Source organism: Amphiura filiformis, chromosome 16, assembly GCF_039555335.1.
Source record: "Amphiura filiformis chromosome 16, Afil_fr2py, whole genome shotgun sequence".
In the NCBI taxonomy this organism is placed as follows: Eukaryota; Metazoa; Echinodermata; class Ophiuroidea; order Amphilepidida; family Amphiuridae; genus Amphiura; species Amphiura filiformis.
Window position 1 is genome coordinate 50,524,069 of NC_092643.1, and position 27,663 is coordinate 50,551,731.

The 27,663-nt window shown below is 35.2% G+C and overlaps 1 protein-coding gene across 2 annotated transcripts in view; it reads left to right on the top strand.

The window, feature by feature from the left end:
• LOC140136151 (protein arginine N-methyltransferase 7-like) overlaps positions 1 to 27,663 on the top strand; it is a 73,876-nt gene that overhangs the window by 44,699 nt on the left and 1,514 nt on the right. For both annotated transcript variants that reach the window (XM_072157855.1, XM_072157856.1), the window contains exons 5-11: positions 1,616 to 1,728; positions 18,412 to 18,886; positions 20,179 to 20,384; positions 21,266 to 21,346; positions 22,064 to 22,201; positions 23,596 to 23,832; positions 26,515 to 26,672. In XM_072157855.1, the coding sequence (XP_072013956.1) occupies positions 1,616 to 1,728; positions 18,412 to 18,886; positions 20,179 to 20,384; positions 21,266 to 21,346; positions 22,064 to 22,201; positions 23,596 to 23,832; positions 26,515 to 26,672 (1,408 nt within the window). The remainder of the gene's footprint in view (positions 1 to 1,615; positions 1,729 to 18,411; positions 18,887 to 20,178; positions 20,385 to 21,265; positions 21,347 to 22,063; positions 22,202 to 23,595; positions 23,833 to 26,514; positions 26,673 to 27,663) is intronic.

The window sequence follows — 27,663 nt, forward strand, 5'->3', positions numbered from 1 at the left end:
GGCTCATCTCTGAGCTTAATTTCTCGTAACATTTGGCTTCGATCTAGTCAACATGGGCCCCCTTTTAGAACACATGCAATTTGCCTCTATTTATTAGTACCAGACATCTTATAACATGTGGTAGTCCAACAAGTAATGACACAATTTTGCACCTGTCTCCACTGATGAACCAAAATTGGGTTATTCCCTTTGAAATCTATACCCCCTGTGTGGAAGATTAAGGTTATGTCCATAGGGGTGTATAGGTTTCAAATGGTATAGGCCGATTGGTCTCATTTCCAGAAAAATAGTACAGACACCTCATATAATATGCAAAATATCCTGCTCGACACACCATACTTGCATTATATATCTAGGCTATATTTTATGGTGTGCAAATTGGGTTCCCAAAAATTTGGTATAAATATATGCAAAGCAAGGGGGAAAATATTTTTTGGCAGGCTGATAGAAGGGGGCAGCACTTGACTTTGGAAGTGACGGGGATATGCGGACAATTTTTTTGAGTTCTTTTTGGCATGCAGAGAAGGTTTGAAATTTGCCTACCTTGGTGTGTAGATAATTATTGCACAGTCCCTAATTAAGTGTAGGAAATCAAAGGAAATAAAATTATTCTAGAATAAATATTGTCAATACCCATGCTCTCCACTGATATCATTGTCTACATGTATGTTTACATTTTTTTTTTTAAATGAAGAAGAACAAATTCTTCCCCCGGGTTAATGTTTTGCCTGCGTGTCTTTCCAGTCCATTTGTATTGATAAAGGGAGGTTGTAATAAGGAAGAATTCAGTTGTTTGAGTTGGACTACCATCCAATTTGAATGGATAGGAGCAACTGAGCCAAGATAATGAAAGCCTATTCAATCATTATGTAGATTAATGTACAGCAACTGTATAATAATGAACCAGTGCTAGTGGTCCAATGTTCTTTTTTTGCGGTTCAAAGCACTGCTGGTCTGTGAAATAGTTTGAAATTTGCTTGCTAGGAGATTGTAAGTGGTGTATTTTATACTTCATTTAGTTTATAAATGGCAATATGTGTTTGGTTTTAGTTCACACGTCATTAGAGTCCCAACTTAAGTAAAAACATGGTCATAATTAGGGCTCAACCGATTATCGGATCGGATATCATGTCGGCCTGATATTTTCCATATCCGTATAGGATCGGATATCGGTAAGAAAATACTGGTACATTGGGCATATATACAAATGGGGGTGATTGTGCTTATTTGTAAATTCAAGCACTAGCCCTTCCCCGGTTATAAGCCCACCCCGATTTTTGAAGTGAAATCTGCTATCTAGGGGGGTGGGTTTATACCCGAGTGGTTACGGTAATAAAAAAAAATTCAAGTTTTTGAGGACTTTGAAGAACCACTGGACCTATTCTGAAGTGCTGTGAATGATCCTAGCACTTCAGAATAGGTCCAGTGGTTGTCCAAACTTGCTACCAAAAACTTTGAAAACAATTTTTTTTTTTACGATATTGGATCGGATCATATATCAGCCGATATTACAACATCGATATCGGATATCAGACTGGTAGAAAAATGCCGTATCGGTTGAGCCCTTGTCATAATGTTGATTGCATGTACTGATTGATTGTTCTTTGCTATACAGGTGGTGACTTACCAGAGAAAGCCAACATTCTAGTAGCTGAGGTGTTTGATACAGAGCTGATAGGTGAAGGTGCTGTACCAACTTACCTCCATGCACATGAATATCTACTGGAAGTAAGTCATATCACATTATCACCCATAAGGGCATGGGCATCAATTGGGGGAGGGGGGGGGCAGGGTTCGGTTTTTGCCGGCAAAAACCTGTTTTGCCGGAAAACTGGCAAAACTGGCAAAACTCCGCTTTTGCCTGGTTTAAACCGCAAAAATGGCAAAACTGGCAAAAACTCACATATAGTCAGTCAAGTATTAAAAAGTAACACAGAAACCTCATAAACGGTAACACGCAACGTTTAATGAATCATTTAACATATTTTTTGTCTCATCAAGTCCTTAAATGAAAACGTTTTGAATTTGATATGACACATAATCACTAAGTGCACTAGTGAGCAATGAAAATCCATACATTTAATTTCTTAAAATGTTACTTAGAATTACCAAATCTTGCCGTATTAAATCTAGGAAATTACTTTTGTGACTTAATAATTTGTTTTGAGATGAAAAAAGTGAAACATTTATCAGTTTTTTAGTTTTTGCCATTTTTGCCGGCAAAAACTGGCAAAAACTGTTTTTTGCCAAGTGGAAAAAACAGCGGTTAAAACCGCGCTTTTTTTCCACCTGTGGCAAAAACTCACGAACCCTGGGGGGGGGGCAGGGGACGATTTGTATGTCAATATCAAAATACTGGTCATTTGTAATTCAAGTTGGCAAAATAATGCACCTGTTAATGTGTTCTCAGCCTGTTACAACAAATAAACATATTTTTAAATATACTTCAATAGGTGCAAGAACTCATAGTTTCCATCCCCAGATGTTACGATTTCCTTCCCTTCCGGGCTGACATTTAGGCTTCAAATTGATTACGTCGACCAAAATGTGTGATGAAATGCGTCGGCATACATTCTGCCGCTAAATTAGTTTTCTCTCAATGGATGCAAACACACTCTCATCTTTAGGGTGTAGTTCATCAACCCTAATATATTTACACATTCATAGAATGACCTTTTAATGTATTGGGTACAAAAACTCATACTCTACACATGTAAGGTCAGATTTTCAGCATTGATTTTCAAATGGTGATGTTTGAACTGTGCCATTTGGAATGAGGTGATTTTTGGTTCATAGATTGAAAGAAAAAATAAATTAGGAACTTAGGCTTGTTTAGGTCTCATCATGAAAGCTTATTGGAAATTGTATGTACGTAATAAACAAATGAAAACCAGGTCGTTTGCTGACGGGGATGTGTGGGATCCCATTCTGCAGCAGCAATGGGATTATGTTACTTGTGGCATCTGTTTCATGACGGGTTTTGTGTAAATTTAGCATATTTCTAATTGTAATGGCCTTATATAGCTTGATATCACCCTATTAATCTCTCCTGTATGTTAGGTCAGCTGTGTGTAGGTATTTAACATTTTGGTGTTACACTGACTGCAGCGCAAAATTGTGTAAGCCATGATGTACATTCTTTTCAAATTAAATTGGTTATCTGTTTTTAGATCTGATTGTTTTAGCACATTTGAAATATTTTACACATTTCATAACTTATACTTCATTGGAATCAGCCAAATATGTTGTGTTTGTAAGACAATGTAGTAATTTGAATTAATGCCGTAGTTAATATGATATTAAGAATCCCCCATAGAGCTCCACAGTTAAGTGGCCAAGATAGTGAGTGGGGTTTATTTCATTTTACTTCATTATTTCACCTTAGGGCTCATTGAAATACCCTACCATGTTTTCACACAGAAAGAAGGCAGGATAAGCGCGCGCCTCAGGAAAGCTTGGTCATAAAACGGATGGATTATATGCATCAGTGATACACCCTGCCCAGGATTTTAACAAAAGAAGGCTTGCACAGGAAAGCTGCAGGATGGCGCACACCTTCCTGTGTAAGGGAATTTAAATATGAGCCCATATAATGGCCAGAAAACCTTCCTGACAGTTGTTACTAATATTAATTCATAATTTTTGGCAAAGAATAGTAAAATTCAAAATTTCACCAACATTGTATATTAATGGCTTCAAGCCTAAATAATCAATGTGAAGAAAAGTTAAAGAGGTTTCAATTATTCTACATCATGCAGTTTATTTATAAAGATTTTCTACTATTAGTAAATTTGTAAAGATCTTCTACAAATTCTGTAAAATATGTACATGTAGGTTAATCTACATGTATGGGAGCCATAGGCAACCTTGAAAATTTTTGCTTTAATAAGCTTTCCATAATAAAAAAAAATTACAATACAATAGAATTCCATAAAGTTTTTCTGTACTTACTGTATATTAAATATAGTTCATTTGATATTTTCTTTCAAAAGTTGAGATGAACTTTTTAGTTATTTATTTGGCATCAGAACTAAGCAAATAATATAACAATAAGTATTCAGTAACAATCCAAGCAAATATGTAATGATGTCAAACCTTCTTAGTATTATATTAATTTTAACAAAATATTTGTTAAGATTAATAAATAAAAGATTATAAAGATTGGAAATTTCACATATTTAAAAATTAATAAGGCGTTAAAAAAAATAACAACCTACTTTACGGGGCAGCCTGATCCAGATTTTTTTAAAATTTGGTTAAAATCATGTAAAATCAGCTGTTATTAAGCCAAAATTGATTGATTTTGAAAAAAAAATCATTATATTTTTGAAGATTTTTTAAGCTTTTGATGATTTGTTGGGGTCATTTTACCTTCCAAAAAATAAAATTATGACCCACTGACTTGAAAAGTCTGTCTACCTATAAAACTGGGTTTTTTTTCATCACCTTAAACAAATTTGATAAAGAAAACAAAAAAATCCTGACCGACCAGATTTAAAAAACATGTCTGTCCATAAAGCAGGTTTTTTTTCATCACTTTAGACAAATTTGATTAAAAAAACAACAACAAAACAACAGATTTTATGAAGCCATAGCACAACAACTATTGGTATCGAACAAGAACGATTATTATTTTATTCCAGAACACCTCCCCTAAATGTTCTAATAAACTGTGCAAATAGCAAAATGTAAAACCAATGTAATGAAATCAAAATGCCAATACATGTATGCATGTGCAAAGAATGCCTTTTGATATACATTTGGTTCTGAAATGTATCCTCGACCATACGATCACTGTGTGATTTCACTTGTATAAAACTAGGTGAATAATGTTGATTCTGCTCATAAAGCCTTAATAAAACTGCCTGCCCCAGATCTAGTGAACCTAATTCTCAATACTGATTGATTCTACTGGCAGGCAATTTGTTAGAAAAATATTGTTACATTTGTAACAATATTTCAGTGTGGAATTATTTATGTGTTGTATGGTTACTAGTCCCTAAAAGCCTTAGAGGATTTCCAGCAAAATTCTTCCCTGTACTATTAAAGGTGTAGGAACAGATTGACAACCTCATCTCCCACTTTAAAATCAAAATGCCAATTTTTGTATTGGGTAAAAGCTCATAATTTTTTCACATAACCCGGTGGAATTTTAGGCCTGCTTTTAACCAGTACAAGGACAAAAATGTGGTATTTTGATTGTTACCACCCTGGATGTTGTGTGTATACTATTCTGTTGACTAATGATACACATCTTTTACATTTTATTTTGTTTGTGGGATGAACTGGGGTAGTCAAAAACATGCCTTTATGCAGGGACCCCCTCAACACCCACAAAGGTCCACTTTTCTAATAAAAAAGTCCAAAACTGGCAGAAAAAAAAAAAAAAAAATCACAAAAGGCCAACTATTTGATGATAAGGCATTCAAACAGTCCCCAAAAGTGCATTTTTTTAAAAAATCTGTGGAGGCGTACTTTTCATTCAAAAAAGGTTGACTTTCTGGAATTCCTTCACCCCCAAAGATAGATCTACTTCCAGGACTTCCAGGCCTGGTCAACACACCAGACTGTGATTTACGTACGAGTATAAAATATTTTTCACAATACATGGAAATAATAATAATAATATTATGAACAAAGTCAATCAAAATGTATCAGATAACTTCATTTTGTACAATCAACAATGGATGCTAGAGTGCACATGACGAGGATGCAAGGATTTAATTGGTGCAGACACTGAAAAAGCAGTATATCTGCCTGATAACAGAATTGGGGAAATCCTACCGCAGCAAACCATCACACAGGGCTACAAGTATGGGCCACTATATACACCGAAAGCAGCAAATGAAAACGAAAAACAACCCCAAAAGCAGACCCCCGTGAGGCCAAATACCACTTGATTACAGGCAAGCTAATAAAACTGCACGTATACTGGCTTTGTAGACAAATCCTCCCATACCCTCTCTATAAAGATGCATACATATATACTTTGATTAGCTCGTAATCGGCGGGAATTGTTAGGCTTTTACTGCTACGCCGAAAAATAGCACCGACGTTAAAAGTGATATAGTTGACCTATATGATCTATATTTTTTGTGTTAAAAAAGTAGACAAAGTATAGAACTTCAATAGATAACTTGTGATGCTTCTGGCAAGATATCACCAGACAATTCTCAAAATAAAATATATTGATATTGATCCTCAATATTATAAGGCCCGTCGATTACGAGCTGATCAAACTATAATAAAGAGATGAATCCTGTAGGATTTGAAAAATTTATAGGGTACAATTTATTATTATCCACATTGATTATTATTCCATAGAACAGCATTAATTGGTAGGAAATAGCTGGTATCATCTACTTCAACGAACCATGAAATTTATGAAAGAATAATGAATTGGAATTATGAATCTGTGCAGTCAGGTGCAGAACTCTCATAATTATAAAACCTCATATAAAAAAAGAAAAAATGATGATGTACTGAAGTAAAAATATACAAGATGTTCAACTGCTAGTTGTCATCCATGGAAATCTTAAAGCAAATAACTGCTGGCAAATTTAATTTCCCAATCCAAAATCTTCCAAATTAGTGAACATTTAAAAGTAGCAAGAAATTTTGAGGCGGCACATGTATGGGAGTTTGTTTACCATGGAACCTAATTTACCTGCACTGTTGCGTTGTATTGCAGCTATTTCGCTGGGGAGCATCTAGTTGATTTAATGTGATTTACCCTTTATTTCAGCCCATTTACCAATTTTGCTTCAATCCCCGGCTTCAATCACTACATTGTATGAACCACAATGGCCTCATCCCAATGGCATAGTTCAATAACCTCAATTAAACAGTCATAGTACAATATTTGACCTCAAGTTGCAGTGTATGAGTTTTTGTACCCAAATTTTCAGAGGTTATTCAATGAATATACAAATGTATTGGGGTTAAAGAATGGTACCCTGATAGGTGAGCATGTTGTGGATCCTAGTGTCTATAATAAGAAGGCAGGCAATTGGTTGCATGCCATTTTGCCCTCATTTCATCCCATTTACCGATTCTCCCCCTTTCAATCTGTTTTCCTGAATCGTAGCAAACTAGACAATTGGTTTTCATGTAATTTCCCATTATTTGAACCTCTTTGCAAATTTACCAAGTTCTAATGTTTTTATTTATATCCATAATTAAGAAGGCAGCTAGTACATTTTATGTATGCTTTTTGGAATAATTTAGCCCATTTACCAATTTATCCCATTTCACTATGTTTACCAAACTCGATATAAGCCACATGGTGGAAGTGGAAATAATATGAAGGGAGAGGTGTACTCTTTAGGTGCTGTGCATTAATTATGAGCCATGGGGAAGGGTAAAATTTGGGGAAAGAATTTTTGGCAAGCCAGGGGGTATTTGGTAGGTTAAAGCCATAATGTACGATCTTATGATATGAAATTGGTAATTTTTTTTCAAACCTGATTTTTTTGCATATTTGTAATGTTTACACATGTGCCAACTTGCACCTAAATGGAATCGGCCAAATTTGTTGCCTTTGTAGGTCAACAGAGCAAGTTCGACATATTATCATAATTTTTAAATTATGATAATATGTCCTCCCATAGAACTGCGTGTTAAATGGCCAAAATAACCAATGCGATTTCTTTCACTTTACCTTGCTATTTCAACCTAAAATGGACAGCAACCCTTCCCATCAGTTATTACTAATATTATTTCAACATTTTGAATAAAGAATAACAAAAACAAAATTTGACGGAAATCGTACATTAAGGCTTTAAAAGGGGGGTGACAAACAGTTTTTGGCACACATAAACGAGACACCTTTTACATTAAACGCTCTAAAAAAGACAGAGGAAAACAGTACAGAAATGTTGTTAAAAAATGTATATCTTGAATACGAAAGGTCAAAATTTCCAAATGATGGACAGCTTTTCCTCCCAACTACATACACTTTAAGTACATATCATTAGATTTATAAAGTTTACTTTGAGGACTGTTAAATATGCAAAATATAAAAATATTAATTTTCAATAATTTGCCATAAAATTTGTATTATATAGCAAATTTCAAAAAAGCAAAATTATTTGATATTAAACGGACATTTCTCATACAAATGTATTCAGAATGCAATTTGGTGTGTCTGATGTTCTCTCAGACCCCACAAAAATTACTGTGCAAATGTTGCTGTCTGATTCCTTAACCCCTTTCCAATGTTATGCCTAAGTCTTTAACGAGAAAACATTTCATTGAATTGTATTTCGTATATCCCTTTAAATCTAGCTTGAGTTACAATTCTCTCTTGTACCAATCTTTGAAATTGGTTTGGGTCACATTCTATTTGCCCTTATTGGGCTATTCCATTTAAAATCCACATGCCCCTTGTGGAATAATTTGGAAATATCTTCCACAGGGGAGTATGAATTTCAAATGGAATGAACACATTGGGTAGCTCCATATGAATTTCATACACCCTCTGATAAAGCTTCAACCTGAATCTTCAACAGAGGGAGGGTGAGTGTCAAATAGAGTTGGTTAATGTGCAATTTGAAATTCATACTCCCCCTATGGAAGAATTCACTAAATCTTCCACAGAGGGAGTGGGGACTTCAAATGGATTAGCCATTTCAGCCCACAAGCCAATTCTTTTCCATTCTGATTGAATCTAACAAGAGAGCAGTCGTTAATTTACTTCCTATATGCCCTCATTTCGGTCCCATTTACCAATGCCCTCCCAATCGTATGTAAATCAGAAAGCAAGAATCAAATGATACCAATGTTTTCTTACTAAAAAGTTTCAGTGGATGTACCCAGCAAATGGGTAATATACATGTAGCTACAGTACAAAAGGTTTATATTATTGTGAAATATTGATGATGATTTGATCATCTCAAAAGATATGTTAATTTGTACTCATACAGGTTCATTTTATGATATGATTCAATAAATATAACAATTTGAGTCTTTTTATGTAACGGTTATTACATACATGTACAGGGTGTATCAAAATAAATAATACAGTTTGAAAAATGCCACAAGATTAAAAAGTATGAAGTATTTGGTCAAAATAATATAGTTGAAGCTGAATGAACATCTTGTCCTCCTAGTACTGTAAAATCACCGGCGTCTGACCATTTTAGGACTCAATGGATATTTTTGTGAGCTTTGTAAAAATGCATATGCCCGAAGAAGAATTCAAATAACATGAAAATCCCATTTTCACCACTTTCTTTACAGTCATTGACAAGATTGCCTTGCAGAATTGTTTGGCAATCATGTGATTTTTTTGAAACACCAAGTGGAATGGCCCCTAAGATCTTCTTATTTTACACCTCTGCATTCTTCTTTCGGGGCTACATGTAACTGAAATCAAAGGTTTTCACAAGTTCTATCTAGTATGTTTCACATTTGTTTATACTCTCCCGTATTTTATATATTTCACAAATTTCAAATATACATTCAAAATACGAAATTCAGAAGCGTGGCTGTAAATTTTTGAACCTCTTATCTACGATTGGCACTTGACGGATAAAGTAGGTTGAGATATTTGAATATTCACATGACATTAACTCTCTCATGCGGATGTCGTCTGCAGACAACAAGTTTTCAATTTTTTTTGGAATTCAAAACTTTTAGAATTGTAAATTTGCATGACCATATTTGGAATCGGCATGAAAAATACATTAAAATGAGTACAAGCTCAGTATGGGTTCATTGGTTCTTAAGATAACTCTTGACATTTTGAAAAAATATCTCAAAGCTTGGGACGTTTTATCTTGAAGCCTATGGCCAGTATGCAGGGCATTAATTTATTCACCCACCCATTTGCATTTACAAAAACAACCCTTGCATACTAATATACTTCAAATAATAACACATTCTCGTCAAAGCATATAAATTGTGAAGAATTTGTATCTTTATAGTTTGTGAGTATTTATAGTTTGTGAGTTTTCAACGATTTTGTGGCAAATAATAAAAGAGAGAACAGTTTATTTATTTTTAGTTTTACAAATCTGGCAGAATTTGGGGCAGGTTAAATGATATGCTGCTATACCATAAAAAATATCTGACATTTTTTGCACAATTAATTTAACACTTTTCATTGATTTTGAATTCTTTGACATATTTTTGAAATTTGCAATTTTAAACTTCCTTTATTACAAAAGGAATATATTATTGTTATTTTCATTGTATGGTTACTTGGAAAACAAAGAAGTGTGTGTGGCGGGGGTAGCATAAAGATGTCCAGTTATACATGATCACCATTGGGCTATTCCATTTGAAACCCACACTCCCCTGTGGAAGATTTAGCAATAGCTGCCATGTGTAACTGCCATGTGTAGACGAGTACAATATACTGTGTGTAAATTGTCAAATGTTCACAGGGCAGCTATTGCTCTTATCCACTTCTGGCACTGAGCAGTTGACATACTGTACAGAGGGAGTTTGGGTGTACAAATAATTAACCCTATACAATTCTATTTGAAAAACATACTCCCTCTGTGAAAGACTTTTGTTAAATCGTCCTCACAGATATTGCAAATTGCAAATAGAATAGCTCATTGCTGTTATCCAGATGTGCAGAAGTGATGCGCAGGGAAAGCGTTGTGTAGAATGACAAGGTAGTTTATTGAAAACAAAATGGGTGCTATTGTAAATAATGAAGGTTCTAAATTCACATGTAAGAACCTCCCTCAGGAGGATACTGTGTGAAAAGCCTGTTTACATTCCACTAGGATCGCTAACATGCTCATCCATAATGGCACAGTTCTTCAACCCCAGTATATCTGTATATCTCATTGAATGATCTCAAAGGTTTTGGGTACAAAAACTCATACTCCTTAAACCAGAGGTCAATGTTTAAGCTGTGGTTGTTGGATGGCAGTTATTGAACTATGGCATTGGGAATGAGCCCATTTTGGGTTATTGTGTTTTGTATAGTCCCAGATGATTTGAAAGGTAAAATAAATGTTCTACTTTCTCCAATGTGTGTCCTAATTCATGCTGTCAGAATTGGAGCAGAACAGTGTGCCTTAAATATTTAAAAGTGACTTTGGTAAAAAAAAATGATTAGTAATAAATGAGTGAACTGTATTTTATATGCACTCACTAGCATCTTCATCTTGCTCATATGGCCACAGTTCTTTATCCTAATGGGCTTCTATATGGTCGAATCCAACCAAAAGTGTCCACGGGCCAAAAATAAAAGTCCGAAATAAAAATGTCTCCACAATTTTTTCCTTTTGCCCATGGATTGATGACATATTGGCCTTAAAGTAACCAAGAGTGCCCTTACCAATCTTGAAAAATAAATCCAGGGCGTGTGATAGTAAATGTGATATCAAAACCCAATGTTACCTACGAATACCACTAGGATGCTTTCACTATCGCAATACTAATCAAGATAAAACAAATGGAATATTCCCATTAACGTTTTTTTTTCGTGTAATGTAGACCACAGGGTGTCAGGAAAATGCTAGCTCAACCAGAAAATATTTGTTTTTATTTTATAACGCGATCAATATGATCTTAGTCAATTTATGCTAGTTTATTTTTGAAAATGAAGTTTAGGTCAGTTTCTGTATTTTATTTATGAGTATGCATCAATTTACACATTGTATTAGAACGAGTAGGATATATATTTTCAAGAATATTAGGAATTATACGCATACACAAACGCTTTATACAATGAAAAGGTGAAGAAACCCGGGTATTAAGTAGGTAACATGAAGCGATTTAACAATATCTATATTGAGTTTAGAGGTTTAAATTTTGCTATTATGGTAATGAATTAATAAAATGGTAGTTTTAGATCTCTTTCAGATGGTACGTCCAAATGAATAAATGCTATTACCTTAGATCAAAACATTTTGATGCTTTTAGCAAGATTTTGACCATTTCATTTTGATATACAAGTAGTTAATCAGCAATTTTACATAATAAATAATTGTTGAATGAATCCGTATATGGGTAATAATAGTGTCCTGGGGTACCGCTTAAAGTTTTTGACAATTAATTTCCATTGGTAGATACACTTCACTACACATGGCATGTATTATGCTGTATTCGTAAGTAACATTTCAGTATTTGTAGGTAAGAATTAGACTTTTGGTGGATATCGGAATCAAAAATTCATTTTATAAAGCACTTTGAATGTATTATTTTCTTTATGTGCGTTTATTGATACTTTAGACCCTATCATGTATTAATAATGTCGGTTCACAGCGGTTGAAAGAGGATTGAAGTAAGAAACAAAGGCACTAAAGTGACTTTAATTTGCTTAATTGCACACAAATCGCTTAAAACCATTATTGCAGACTTGTGAAGTCCATCTTGGAGTCAGTTACGTCTTGTGGCCTTTCGTTTGAGGGCAACTACAATTAGCTTTATACCAGGGTCCATCAATGTGTTGTCTAGATCATGAGACAATGAGAACAGTCGTTTTTTCCATGGTATTCGTAGGTAACCTTAGCGAAAACGTCAAAAGTTACCTTCGAATAAATCAATTTGGACACAAATTACTCAGAAACCAGAAGGTCGGTAAACATTTAAAATGAAGCACACATGACAGTTGACAAATCAAGTATTTATCCCCTTCTAATCTTCTTTGAATCTGATTTTTCTTTCAAATGAGCAGACCGTCGTCTATTTCAGTACATATTTTTCACCAATTAAGCCGTATTCAGTTTTGCATGGTGGGCATGTATGTGAATTCGCAACTTTCATTGACATATGATTTGATAGCAAACATACAGGCCTTTGTTATGTACCAATATGGGAATTGGCATGAATGGCGGTGTTTCACAATACTGTCATGATGTCAAATTGTATTCGTAGGTAACATTCGGTTACCGAAATTTACCTCTGAATACTTGCTTTTATTGTTGACATCTCAGAAATATTTAAACGCAGGCTATTGAAACTTGGTAGAAATAAAGAGTGTATTACCCTGCACCTATTGCTTAACTATTGTTTACTATTCTCTCACTTTGTGGAAATGGCACAGCTTTTAACATGTATTCGGAGGTAATGCATATTTTTTACCAAACCTACCTTTGTGCCATTTAGAATTTCTGGCAGCTAAACACAATAATAAAGATGTCCGAATGCAATGCATTTCAGTATTGGACATATCAAAGCTTGTATCAATTAGCATTTATTAGTGATTTCCATTTTTAAAGATATATCTAGTGCTATGAAAAATTGTATTAGTAGGTAATGTAAAAAAATAAAAAAAAAAAAATTATCATCAAAAAAAAATCATAATTATGTACAAATATGTGAAAAATTGAACAGGCAATCTTTGAATACACACCTTTCAGGAAATCAATTTAGATTCAATCCAATGACTTCTTTTCATAACTGATTTATATGTTTTAAAAATACTTTAAGAAATATTTTGAAAAAATGGGTAAAAATAGCATGTTTTGGGGTCTCTGTGTGTAAGTTTTTCACAGAAGGGGTCTTATTATATATGGCGCCGGCGTATGATCAAAGCGAATAAACACAATACAAAATCGAATGCCAATTGATTAATACTTTTAAGTTATGGCCCTGAACATGCCGTGTACACTTTTCGTTGGATTCGACCATATGTATAAGATGACCTTGGAGTATGTGGGGTACAAAAACTCATACCCACAACTTGAGGTCAACATTTGACCCTTGCTTGTTGAATGGAGGATATTGATCCTTGCCATCAGAGAAGAGATTGTTTGGCTCACAGTGACTTGCATGTCCTGGTTTAATTGTGTCAGATTCATGAAGGTGGAGTACTATTCCTGATTCCAAAAAAATACAGGACTATTTTTTTGGGAATTAAAAAATATTATCTTGTTTTGCCTAATGAAACATAGCTAAATCCTAATCCTTTGGTTCTAACTAGCAAATAAAGTCCAATTTTAATATTTGTGCAATTTAAAGGGAAAATGGGCTAACATGCAATTTTGCACGATTTCTTACAATTTGAGTCACAAAATTTAAAGACTTTGCACAAGTCTAAGCATTCAAAACCTTGATTTTAAAATTTTGTGTTTTTTTATTGGTTTTGAAAAAGATTTTTTTAAATGTGTTTTCCAAAAATTAGAATGCATAACTTTAAATGAATCATTGTAGAAGACTTTGGGCTTCATTGTCACAGCATACGAAAAATGCCTTGACCAAATATTCAAATTTGACGTTCATTGCCAGTAAGAACTATTAAAGGAATAGGATTGACGATTTAGATATATGTTTTATTTGGCAAAACAGGATAATAAAATTTTCAATCCAAAAAATTTAGTGCTGTATTTTTCTGGAATAAAAGCATAGTAGCATATAGCTTTGAGATACAGTCAGGTGAAAAGAAGGAAAGAGGCTAAAATGACAATTTTTCTTTGTAGTAACCATTCCTCTTTGGAAAGGATATGAGTGCAATTTGAACTCATTTAATTAGTTTATTGATGGCTTGACCGAGTTAAATGTTTTATATCAAAAGAAGACTAATTTTATGACAATTTCCCCTTGTGATGTAGTCACCTTTGAAATGAGTATGGAATCTCTGAACCTGAATGCTTGAAAGGGATGGCATATTATATGTTAGGCGCGTGAAAGTCGATTCCGAGTTTATCGTCCTCCGCCCGCGTCACTTTTTGGAAACCAAAAATACCTGTGTCAAATTTTCAAAAATGCCAAAATAATTAATTATTTTCAAAGTATCAGTGTTTTCACAGCAATTGGAAACATATATTTTTGTTTGTAAAACATATATTCATAACTTGGAAGCAAAACCAGGCTCTTTTCTAACTTTTGTAGTCCTTACCCATATAAAAAACATGTTTATATATCACATGTTTGAGTTTGGCTTTAATTAAATCAACACGCATGTTAGGTCAATAATGAAATCTGATGAAATAATGAAAAATGAAAAAGTCACCTCACCAACCTGGAAAAAAAAAGTGATGATAAACTCGGAATTGACTTTCATGAGCTTATAAGTAGGTTTTGAAGAATTTGATTTTCAAAATATATCGGGTCACCTTTCTGTAAGTTTTAAAAGACTAATGTTATAATAGTAGGCATGTCCACTAAAAATTGAAGTACTTTTAAATTGATTCAGACCTAACTTATTGGATGGGAATTGATGAAAGAAACATTTTGGCATTTAAATAATCTTAATCGGACGTTTCATTCCAGAGATATGGCCTTTCGAGTGTCACAGTTTTATATAGGGCTGCTAGAACATGTTAAAAAGTTAAAGTCCAAAAAGGAATACTAACAGAAAGTGCAACTTTAAGGTACTTTTTCTTAATGTATTTATTAACTATCTTATCTGGAACATTATATTTGCTTATAACAACATGAAAATAAGATCATCCTGAAAATTTAATCGATTTTGTTGACATACAACAAAAACTATAAGACCTCAAAACCCATGGTTTGTTTGTTGAAACCTCAAGCATGATCATAGATGGCCGCCATGGAAAATATCTCCATATAGAGGAGATGAACAATAAGTGCATTATTTCAAATGAAAAGCGGTAGTCTTAAACATTGTTCAATCTTTTAAAGTCAGCACATTTTATCTTCAAAAATTATTATATTTCATCATGGCATAAGTTTGGTAACATTAATCACTACCAATTTTGAGAAATTTGCTCCAACTCAAAGGTTATCTTTACTACATTGAGCAATACACTGTGTGCATGGAAGCCATGATGGTCCCGGTTTTTATACTCCCTATGAAATGGACATGGTAGTGAGAAGTGCACGGGAAGTGCATGATTTGAGATGGGCATGATGTAGGCTTAAACATTCTTAAATTTCTTAACATCCTACACATTTTGTCTTCATAAATAGTTAAATTTTATGAGTATGTAAGTTTGCTTGTCTGATTCACTCCAAATTCGGAGATAATTGCGTTTGAACACCTGATGCACGGAATGGTGTCACTTCAACCTGTTGTAGTTCTCATCTCATTAAATTTTTCATTAAAAAAGTTGATCTCTTCATGCAGGAAGGTCCTCTCTATTTACTGACCAAACAGGAAAAAGTTTGGTGAATGTTTTCTGGTGGAATCAGGAATTTCTTGAAACACCCTGATATAGGCCTACATTTGGATCAAAACAAGTATGTACGCCATTTAACATGCCTGGGATTTCTTGTATCGATCAGTTTCTCCATAGACAATACGTGTGTGAGTGCACGCACACAGTAAATGAAAAATCGTTCTAGTGGAAACTGTATTGAGAGTGGGCATCCCTAATAATAGTATCAATGACATTGCTACAAATGTGACTCCTTATTCATTGCCAGATTGTTGCACCTTACATGCAACAAACACAGTAGCACTGTAATATGCAGCATCAGACTAGAAACTGTGAAGAAATTAATCAAGAAAATTAATAAGAGAAGCAACACTTGAGAATAGTCCTTGAACCAGATAGATATATATGCTAAGTACCAAGGCATACAGGTCTTGTTATCAATAATTCACTTAGTTCTGCCCATCATACCGTTACCAGGGTCATGTGTCTCGACATCACACCGCCTATAAGGGTTTATATGCGCTGGTTGAATTTCTAACATACCCGGTACTCAATTCTATAGCGTGCATAATGCATTCTTTAGCATTGTTATACAAAGTTGTCTATAATGCTTCTAAACTAAATCATAAACTATTGTAGTCATGTTTTGTATTCAATAGTGTTTTCAGTAATATTGCATAAATAAAAAGATTATATACATATTAAATATAAGCCATTATCTATCGTCTGCTATAGATAAAGAGTTAAGAATAACGGCAACAAGGGAATTACACCTCGCTGTAAATTGCTAACGCAATAATAACGGTTCTTGATCATCACGTTAAACAATCCCGACAGGTCATTTATAAGCTTAGCTTTATTTTTTTTTTTACAAACTTGGCAATGTCGCTTTACAGGTACTTTATCAAGTAGAAAATTTCCCTCGGTCATTGTTTTGCTTCAGGAATTGTACTTTCTTTAGTTTTCTTTTAAATTTGAAATTTACACCTTAACCTACACTTTAGATAAATGTCAGTAATTTCAATGTTTTTTTTTAAATTTTTAATTTTCACACTTCCTGCAAACATTGCACACATCTTGTGAAATTTTCAGTACTACAAATAATGCGATGCAACTTGATATTTTAAAAGCGTTGTTATTAGTCTAGTGGTCATCTTCTGATGATAGAATGCACGATCCGGTGCTGTATCACTCTATAGGTAGCTTAAATGATATTATCTTTGGATACTTGTAATACGAACTTTAGTATATCAGAGTTGACAAAAATGCAATCTGATGTGTGGGGGTGAAGGGGGCACTGTTAGAATGTGTGTATGCCCAGAATTTTTAACTAAGCAAACAGAATATTAGGCCAAAATACTGGTAAAAATTGTGGGTGGATGTTGTTTGGTTGACACTTAGAAGATAGAAAGAGAAAGTGGGAAAAGATGAACCAAAATTAAGAGTCTTTGTGTAAATTTAGTAAGTGTTGGTTTTGATTTTTTTAAAGTTTTTTAAACACTCAGCTTTTCGCAGAAAGAAAGTAAGGAGTCTTTTGGTGAGAGGTGGTGGGAGTTAAAAAATTACAAATATTAGGAGTCTTTGGGAGAGTATCCGCCAGCTCACATGCTATCATCCTTCCCCCTCCACTCATGTACACAGGGAATACTCTTTGTATAATATCTAATGTTATTGGAAATTGTAAAATTTTGCATATATTTTTTAGATGATTAAAATATAATATTTTGAATCAACATGAATATATTCAAGATGGTCAGTTTTAATAGGAAAGGCTTATTATAACGAGTATGTAAGTTCATCTATATTCCACATTTTAGAAGTAAATATTTAGGTATATTTTGTAAACAATTCATTGTAACTGTTCAATTGTAAGCACATCATCTACTCTGCTACTTATTAGTGAAGCCTGGGTAGGTATAGGCTTCATTTGTCTGTTGATTGGCTCCAAACCACAGTGGCTCCAAACGTGACTTTTTTCCCTGTCTGATTTCATAGCCTGATGCCTAGATAGATTGCAGTAGTGGCGATGCTCCACATTGCCATGGATACTGCTTCACATTTTGAACCAAAATCCTCTTTTTATCATTGGGGTTTTGTTTCCTGCAAACCGTCATTAATATATTTATCATTTTGATCAAAATTTGAGGTATTTAGGGATCCCAATGTAGTTACAATGAACAAGGTACTTCCTGTGGGCCAATTAGAGATATTAATGTCAGTGAATTAATTGTCACTAATGTTCTCAATTTTACTTATGCATAATACAGAAAGACTGCATTTGTGTTCCACACTCGTCAACAATCTTCGCTCAAGTGATTCAATTCGAATTAGTCTAGAATTGGCTGATTGTCACTAATGTTCTCAATTTACTTATGCATTACAGAAAGACTGCATATGTGTTCCACACTCGTCAACAATCTTCGCTCAAGTGATTCAATCCGAATTAGTCTGGAATTGGCACAAGCTGCAACCAGTCAAAGTACCCGGATGCAGTGACATCATACCCCCAAGGGAGATGGACACGTGTGCGGGAGCGGCTTCGGTGCACGACCTCCAGCTAAGCCAAGTGTCGCCGGATAAGTTCACCTCCATCACAGAGCCCCTGAAAATGATTGATTTCAATTTTACAAAAGGAGATTTTGATGAGGAAAGGACTACTGTTACCGGGACAAGAACAATAAATGAGGGGCACTGTCATGGGTTGTTTGTGTGGTGGGAATTGATCATGGATACTGAAGGCGAAGTAAGACTAAGTACTGCCCCAACATGGGCCCATCCAGATAGGGATAAGGCCCAGTGGCGTGATCATTGGATGCAGGCTGTGTACTTCTTTGATAGGCCTCTTTATACTAAAAAAGGTAAATTATGTGTATTTTGAATGACCCCATGAGAACTACCTGCCGATTGGCCAGAATTAATTTTGTGTCCAATTTTGAACAAATCAAGGAGGGTATTAATAAGATCATCTGCAAATGCAAGTTTGACCATAAATAGTTTAAAGCCTAGTCATAATTGGCAATTGAAATGAGCATTTCAAGTTATCAACCAATCAGAAATGCTGTTAGATGACCAGTAGTGTCCAGGGGGTTAAGATACTTATAATAGTCCATGTACTGTGGGACTGAGTGATCAGGATTAACAGTTTGTATCTTTCCCAGAGTGGCTGGCACACATAAATGTTGAAATATTTGAGTGCTCGGAACACTTAAACCTAGGACTTTTAGATCAAAACTTGTACCTCCTAATCTCCTAGAGTACTATGCAATACCTTAACACTGAACATGGGTTTTTTCTAGCGGAAGTTAAGAAACCAAAAAGGCGAGAAGATGAACAAAGAAGCCCTGGGATTCGAACCTTAGACCCCTAGCGTGCCAAGCACACAATCACTGAATGGTAGCCACAGGGGTTTCTCTGGCCCGGCCAGCAATTCATTGCATATAGGACTTACGGTGATTGCGTCATGGCATCACATGGGATACATACATGCACTCTGGTTTTCCTTGTAAGATTTTATAAGATTTAGGTGTTAGAGTTAACATAGGCCTCAATCTAGGAAAATACATGTTAGTTAACCCTATCAAAAGTTAAAGAAGAAACAAAAAAGGAGAGAAGATGAACAAAGAAGTCACTGGGTACCCCTGGGATTCGAAATTTGGACCCCTCATGTGCCAAGCACACAATCACAGTAGGGTTTCTCTGGCCCAGCCAGCGATTCTGTGCGTATATAAGCTTATAGAATGGTGATTGTGTCATGGCATCATGTGGGATGGATGCATGCATGCACACTACTGGTTTTCCTTGTAAGATTAGTGTTGCAATCCACTAGGAATGTAGCAAATAACTATTGCATCATGATACAATTTGCTACTCATAAATTCATATATATTGTGAGGAAACATGTGGTGTGTATACACCTATTCGGCAGGGTCCTTCATCATCACTCTGCTAATTTGGCAGCAAAAACATGGAAGTGGGGTTCTGATTGGCAACTTGAATCACACCATCATCACATCGGCATTGTGAATTGGTTATGGAGAGTTTCTGTGGTGTAGGAAAACCACCCGACATAAGTCAAGTAAGTCAAGAGTGACCCAAGGGTATTATACATGAACACACATTTATATATTCTTACTATACTCTTGTTTTCCAGATGAACAAGTGCAATTGATTCTATCCCATGATGATTACAGCCTGTGGTTTAAAATCCGGCCAGGCAATAACAATCACGGTCCAATTCACGCCAGTCCAGAGAGGCCTATATGTCACTGTGGCGGCCATGTTATCTTCAGTAGACCAAGGATAGGCATGTTAAATGACCATGAGAGGACTAACAAGTATCTACAGATTTTACAAAAGGTTTTTATTTGATTTTCTGTACTTTATGTAAAAAAATCAAATTCAATGATTCTGATTTTTGTTCTTTGGCCAGCATGATAAGTTTGCTTGAGCCTAGTCGTATCAGGATCATAGTGTAGCTCTTTAAACAAACAAACAAACAAACAAACAAACAAATAAATATTACAAAAGAGTCTTGGCCCTCATGGAAGAACAGAGGATTACTGCTACTTATATTATCCTCTGAATGAGTAACCCAGGTTAAAGAAGAAATTTTTGTAGGATTGTAGATTAAATAATTCAAACATTTTGCAGGCAAATCCAATGAAAAAAGTAACTCGCTACTTTAGCTTTCGCCGTCGTAGTTTTAGACTAAAGTAGTGAGTTACTTTTTTCATTGGATTTGCTTAGCAAAATGTTTGAATTATAAAAACTAATGCCACAAGACCAGCTGAAACAAGTTTTTAGGGCAAAGTCTAGAATGTTGTAGTGACTTGGAGAATAAAAGATAGGATTTTGTCTTTTGCCTATCCAATATCGTGTCAGAATGGATGGGCTGGCCAATATTTTGAGTAATAAATTGGATAGACAAAAGACAAAATCCTATCTTTTATTCTCATTCTTATTCAGTTTAAGTATAATTTTGTAAGAAAATCTGCTTTTTCCAGAAAAAATTAAAGTTACATTTGTGAGGACATCCCGTTGTGTTAAATGAACGAACAAACATCTAAGCCACCGAACCGCGTTCTTAGTTCTTGCATTATCATTTCTTATCACTATCCACTATTGTGTGATATTATACATCCGAAAAACAATCAAATTATGTGAATTCTTTGCAAGCCACACCCACTGAATAAGAATGATTGATAACAAAACTTGATTTTTTTCTTATATCAATACAGAAAATAACTGATAGCAGCATATGTCTAAGTGCCAGTGATGGGAGCACAATAGCATTAGCAGCAGCAAGACTAGGTGCTAAGGTAAGAAAAGGGATATCCGATGAGGATGGATAAAAAAAACTTGCTCTGCCCTGTCTAAGCTGCCCTGTGGCTCACGGAAAATACCTCTTCAAGGTATCAAACAAGCTTCTATCCAGTGGCTTGTAAATCCACTTTTTAGACATATTTGGGCATGTTGTGGAATGGCCCTCATGATAACTCCAATACAAGGGAAGAACTTACTTTCATCACAGATAAGTTAAAGCATCCTCCATGTACAGGGGAAAGAAGAATTACGCATCACACATTAGCACAATTAAACAAGAATTTACAAATGCAGATATACCAGAGTAAAAACTCCGGGCATACCTGCCTGTTCGGGGACTTGAACCCCAGATCTCTCGCTTGTCGAGCGAGCGCTCTACCACTGAGCTACACAGACTGTCCCTGATAAACAGGACTCAAGTCTGGTACTTATGGATATGAGCAGTCAGGGTAAACAGTACAAACAACACATTACCAGTGTACAAGATCAATTAATGATGCTTACCCGCCAGCCTAATATAATCATGCAAACAAGGGAAGAGGCTTACGCATCATACACTGGAACAAGGAAACATTCAAACATTACAAACTAGCGCACGAGATCAAGTTAATGATGCTTAATCGTTATTCTTAATATATCAATATACAGGGGAAAGAAGAATTACGCATCACACACTATCAAATAATGTAAGCTTTGTTTGATGTCATTTATAGGTTTACAGCTTGGAGCCTACACCTATGGCCCATCGTGTGATGAACACCATGCTACACGCTAACGGTTTGACGGATCGAGTGATACTACTGGATAAAAGGGCACAAGATATGGAGAGTAGTGATATCAACCATGAAAAGGTTAGTGTTATGGTCCTATCAGGACTTGAACATCTTTCTCCATGGATAACTTTGGTCAGTGAATAAAGGAATATAAATGGTCATGCACAGGTGTAGAATTGGGCTGCAAAACTGGAAGAGCACTGCCTATACATGGCCAATAAATATAAATTGCTTACCAAAACAGACAAAGGAGTTGGGTTTATGTTATTGTTTATATCTTAAATTATAAATCACTGCACAATTTGTTGATTGTGATTGTTTATTTGACAAAACACAATTTATCAATTTTTACCAATTTGAGATATATAATATGCAAATTAAGATCATAGTATTCTTTACTTAGGGTAACAGCTTTATTGCAAAAATATTGATGGCCCTTTCCGATGCTTATGAATTCATGGTAATCTGGTGAACACATTGGGCTGTTATATTTAAAATCTGCACTAACCCTGTGGAAGATTTTAGTAATATCACACACAGAGGGAGTAGGAATTTCAAATGGAATTAGCACATTAATCAACTACTTGAAACTTGTCCTCTGTGGAAGATTCAAGATGAATTTTTTCTCAGAGGGTGAATGAAATTCAAATGGACCTACCTAATGTGTTCATTCCATGTGAAATTCATACTCCCTCTGTGGAAGACATTTTCAAAATCTACCACAGGGGGAGTGTGGATTTTAAGTGGAATAGCCCATTGGTCAGTTACAGTGTTCGGAATATGCCTCAAAAAGTTACAGGCCAGCCGGGCTTGACCTTAAAAAGCTACCGGCCAGCCGGGCCGGCAACTAGATGCCAGTCAGAAAAGTTACCGGCCAGGCCAAAAAGTTACAGACCAATGGCCGGCTGACCGGCCCTATTTCGAACGCTGGTCAGTTACCATAGGGTATTAAATAAAAGGCACTAAATTTAATGCCCATGTGACCCATGGGCGCTGCCATACCAAGACCACCAAGTGATCAGTAGATGTGCTACAATGCTAAGAGATAGGAATTTTTCAGACAAATACCATCAAAATTGCTGGAAATTTAATAGGCAAATTAATTATACCTGGGAAATTCTGTTTTTTTGGTATATTTTCAAGAACTCAATTTTGAAAGTTTTGATTGTCGGAAAAAAAAGTTATCGACGGAAACTCTTACAATAATACTACAAAGTTGCAAAAAAATGACAAATTTGCTAGAAAATTTGGACATGCATCCCGCGTTTCCAATTGAAATACACAGAAAGACCACCCGCTGTGCCATAGGTCACTTTTCCAGACATCCTGTCTAGACGCTCTAATGTCAGCGCCCATCTGGTCATGTGGGCATTAAATTAAGTGCCTTTATTTAAATGCCCTAAAACGACTGTTGGTAGTCTACTCTAAACAACCTGAATACTAAAAAAACTTTGACTCTCCTTTTGATGTAGATTGACATTCTTATGGCTGAACCGTTCTACCTGACCAGTCTCCTTCCATGGCATAACCTCTACTTCTGGTATGCCAGGACAGCGTTAGCTAATCATCTTGCAGACGACGCCCTCATACTACCAAGAAGTGCCAGTTTACGAGGTATTGCCGTTGAGTTTGAGCACCTGTGGAAGTTTCATGCACCAGTAGGACAGCTGGAAGGATTTGATGTTACGACTTTTGATAATATCGTCCAGGTATGTGTAACTGCTTTGGGTGGTGCAGCCACAGAGTACTACAGAGTACGTACCACTAATCAAAGTCCCTGTGTATTGCATGCGGTGATTTCTCGCATATTCATGAGGGCCGATTGTTCGATCGTGCTTCTTCTGACCCCCCTTGACTTTGACAGTGGTGAACTTGGTCCTGATGTTGATGTACTAGGTAGTGGTCCACCTTCTGAATGGAGAGTCGGTTCTGTCCGCAAAGAACTTGTGGGTAGAGTTGTGGGGCAGACAGTTCTTCTGGCCTCCTATCCGTTGGGTACTTTGATCCCGACTTCTGTCCCGACCGAGAACGTCTTTGTCTCCTTTTTGGCCTTTGACGATCTTCATCTTCTCCATTAGTGTCTTTTGCCAATTTTTCTGATGGTAATTTTTGCTTCTTTCCTCTTTCTTTGTGCTTTTCTTTTTCTTCTGGAGTTTGTGTCCTCAATCCATGTTTAGTTTTACCAGGGGTGCCATATGTTTTGGGGAAAATAGACTCAAGTTCTTTCCTGTTTAGTCTTTATCACCACTATATTTACGAGTCAGAGTCACATCTGTAGTAAGTACTGATATCTGTCCTGTCGGTGGAGATGGTTCCGTATGAGAACAAGAAATTGATCTTGATTATTGCTTTTGGCAATGTCTTGAACCACAAATCTGGAATCATACACATCTAAGGACACGGATGAAATATACACGTTACGCAAATTTATACTTAAATCAGTTTTATTCATCAATAACATCAAAATAAACAATACATACCAAAATAAAGATCACTGTTATGTAATATTCTTTTGTTTTTGTTACTATAAAGATTAAACTGGTTTCTTGAAATGATTATGAATGTTTCAATCTTAATCATCTGTGCACAGAGAGAATTTGGAATACTATAAAGTATTTTATGTCAAAACATGTACATACATGTACAAGTTTAGATTTTTACAATCTCACAGTTTGTGGATACAAATGTTTTCCTTGTCACACGTGGTCGTCGGATGTAGAATTGAGACGTTGGCTAAATTCAGATGCCACAAGTTCATATGCGTGTCTTGGTGTAGACCAGTTAGATCGTCACAGACATCATACTCTCATTGAGAAGAACCATTAATTCATCTAGTATTATTTTAATTGAAAGCTCAATTAATTACAAATTGCATGATGCTTCATTAAACAACAAAGTAGTATTTGATTCATCAAATCCAAAGTTCATATAGAAGAATTCTATTTTGATAACCAAAATAACTGATCATACTGAATAACCAGAAGAATATTGATCGAGTGATTGACATCATGAGATCATCTCAAATCCATATTAACAATGGGCAATGTTAATTTTCATTACCAGATTTCTACTTTAGCAGAAGATTTTTATAATGCCAAAACATATTTAAAATATCACAATTATTGAAATACAACTGTATTCATCTTATGATTAGCATGGATGAGCACAACGTTCGCTTGAATACCTAATCATACATCTATTTAATATCAATTTCTAAACAAATTGGAGGAATTTAATTTAATAATTTCTGTCTTGCTTAAACTTGCATATAACCTTTACATAGACAGATGCTATACCTTTAATACACTTTAATCCTCCACATAATAAATTTAGGTATTTTACACTGATTATTTCCTTGCCAAATCATTACAAAATAAAATTAACATTTACACAAAATATTTCAAATCGACATCCAAAACAACTACCCAGTAGTTAGGAGGAAATCTCTGCTTTCATGACACAATTGTCAGCTTATAAAGATGATAACAACTCCAACACCACTATCCTGGCAAAGTATTTGGCTACAACAAGTTACACTGGCGAGGCAGCGCAGCAGTTGAGAAAGTTCTGTTTTAACTTTCATAAAGAAATGCAAACATGCAGCCATGTGTATACTATTCCTGCACATGGATTTAGCGCACTAACATGGAATACAACAAGTTAGGTGTCAACCCTCCTCTGTCTTGTATTTGAATGCCCAGACCAGATATCTCCCACTCCTGAACAAGGGACCAACTCATTTGCATAACAATCTGAATCCTATGTGTAGAAGCTAAGAAAATCTGGGACTGAAATGTTCTTCCACGGATTTCTCTATAAGAGGTTCAACTTCATCTTCAAACTGTAAAATGAATAAGAAATATACAGGTATTTTTAATACTTTTCAATATGCCACAAACACAAACGGGACAGGAAGACCCCAAAAAGGCATGCACAAGCCTAACAAATTTTGGAACAAAGTTCCTACACAAACAATTCTGAGCCACAGAGGACAGTCAGGATTAAATATTCTACTCTTTATAATGTAATTTAAATATGCAATTTAAATGCAATTTAAATATTGTATGGAAGGACCTGGCCACCCACCGTACTGACTCGCTTCTGAAAATAAATTAATTCCTGTGACAAATGCTTGAAGTGTGCAAAATTGGCAGTTTTGTATTATTTAAATATCTTGAAAAATATCGATGTTATGTATATAATTTTGGTATCATTTTAAAGCTTATTGTCTAGTTCTTACACTTTTATTCAAATCATGCAATGTCAAAAATGCGACTTGTCCTTGGTTTTGTCAGAACGGGTCACATATTTGCAAATGGTATTCCAACAATATTTGATTTGCTTGATGTTACATGCCAAATGTAATGAACAAGTTTGTATATGTTTTTCAGAGATCATCGGAGTTAAGCGATGCCGACACTGAACCACAGCCTCTTTGGGAATATCCTGGTAAAGCCTTGACCCACGACTTTGACCTGATGACCTTTGACTTCACCAAACCAATGCCAGCTACCAATGCAGTGGAATGTGGCCAAGTACCATTCAAATGGTAGGTAACATTGTAAAGGGAAATTAAGTTGGGATCCGCTTAGAATATAAACCAATGTTAAGTATTACTATTTATATCAGGCTTCTGTTAAGTGCCTGGATGACAATATAATATCGAAAAGTACTCTTCATATTTTTTAAATTCATATAATTATTTTTATCCCTGTTGATGAGGATAAATGATGTTGGGAAATGAAGTGAGCTCCATCCCCCATTAGACTGCTTTGCATTCCCTTTTTGATAAACAATTCATACGATTCCATGCATAAAACACAACACATCCCCAGTGACTGCCCTACCCAGAGAAAAAAGGGACTGCTCTAATTGGAATCATGACCTTGTGACCCACCATATCTTAACACAGCCTCTTTCATCTCCAATCTGAGATGAATGTTAATGAAGAAAAAATCAATGTGGGTGGAAAATCTTAACCAATAACAAATAAGCAAGTATGTTAATCATTTCTTATGCATAATGCATTATGCACATGCATTAACACAACCCACTGTTAACCCAACCCACTGTGAACCCAACCCACATGGTCCAGCTGGGTAGCTCTATGTGGGTCAGGCTACATAAACCACAGGGTCTGTGCATAAATAATCAAGGCTTCATTTTTAGCTCATTTGCACCAGCAAATGAACTATAGTCATAGTCTAGAATTTTGATATTTTTATGTGCAATGAAAGGTAATAAACTAAACTAAACTACACTCTTCATCACAGCCCTGTCAACAAACTAATAAAAATTAACAACTGCACATACAAACAACATAACAAATAAAACCTGCACACAACCACCAACACAATGAATTTCAATTCCTGACCATAACCCATAACAAATGAGCTACAGCACCATTGGTGCTCTTGTTAATGAGGTAGCATCATATCCAGTATTAGAGTGCACAGTTCATTGTATATTCCAAATATAGTAGACCATTTTTTTCATGGATATAACTAGCTGTTGGATCAGAACAGGATTGGTGGATTTTC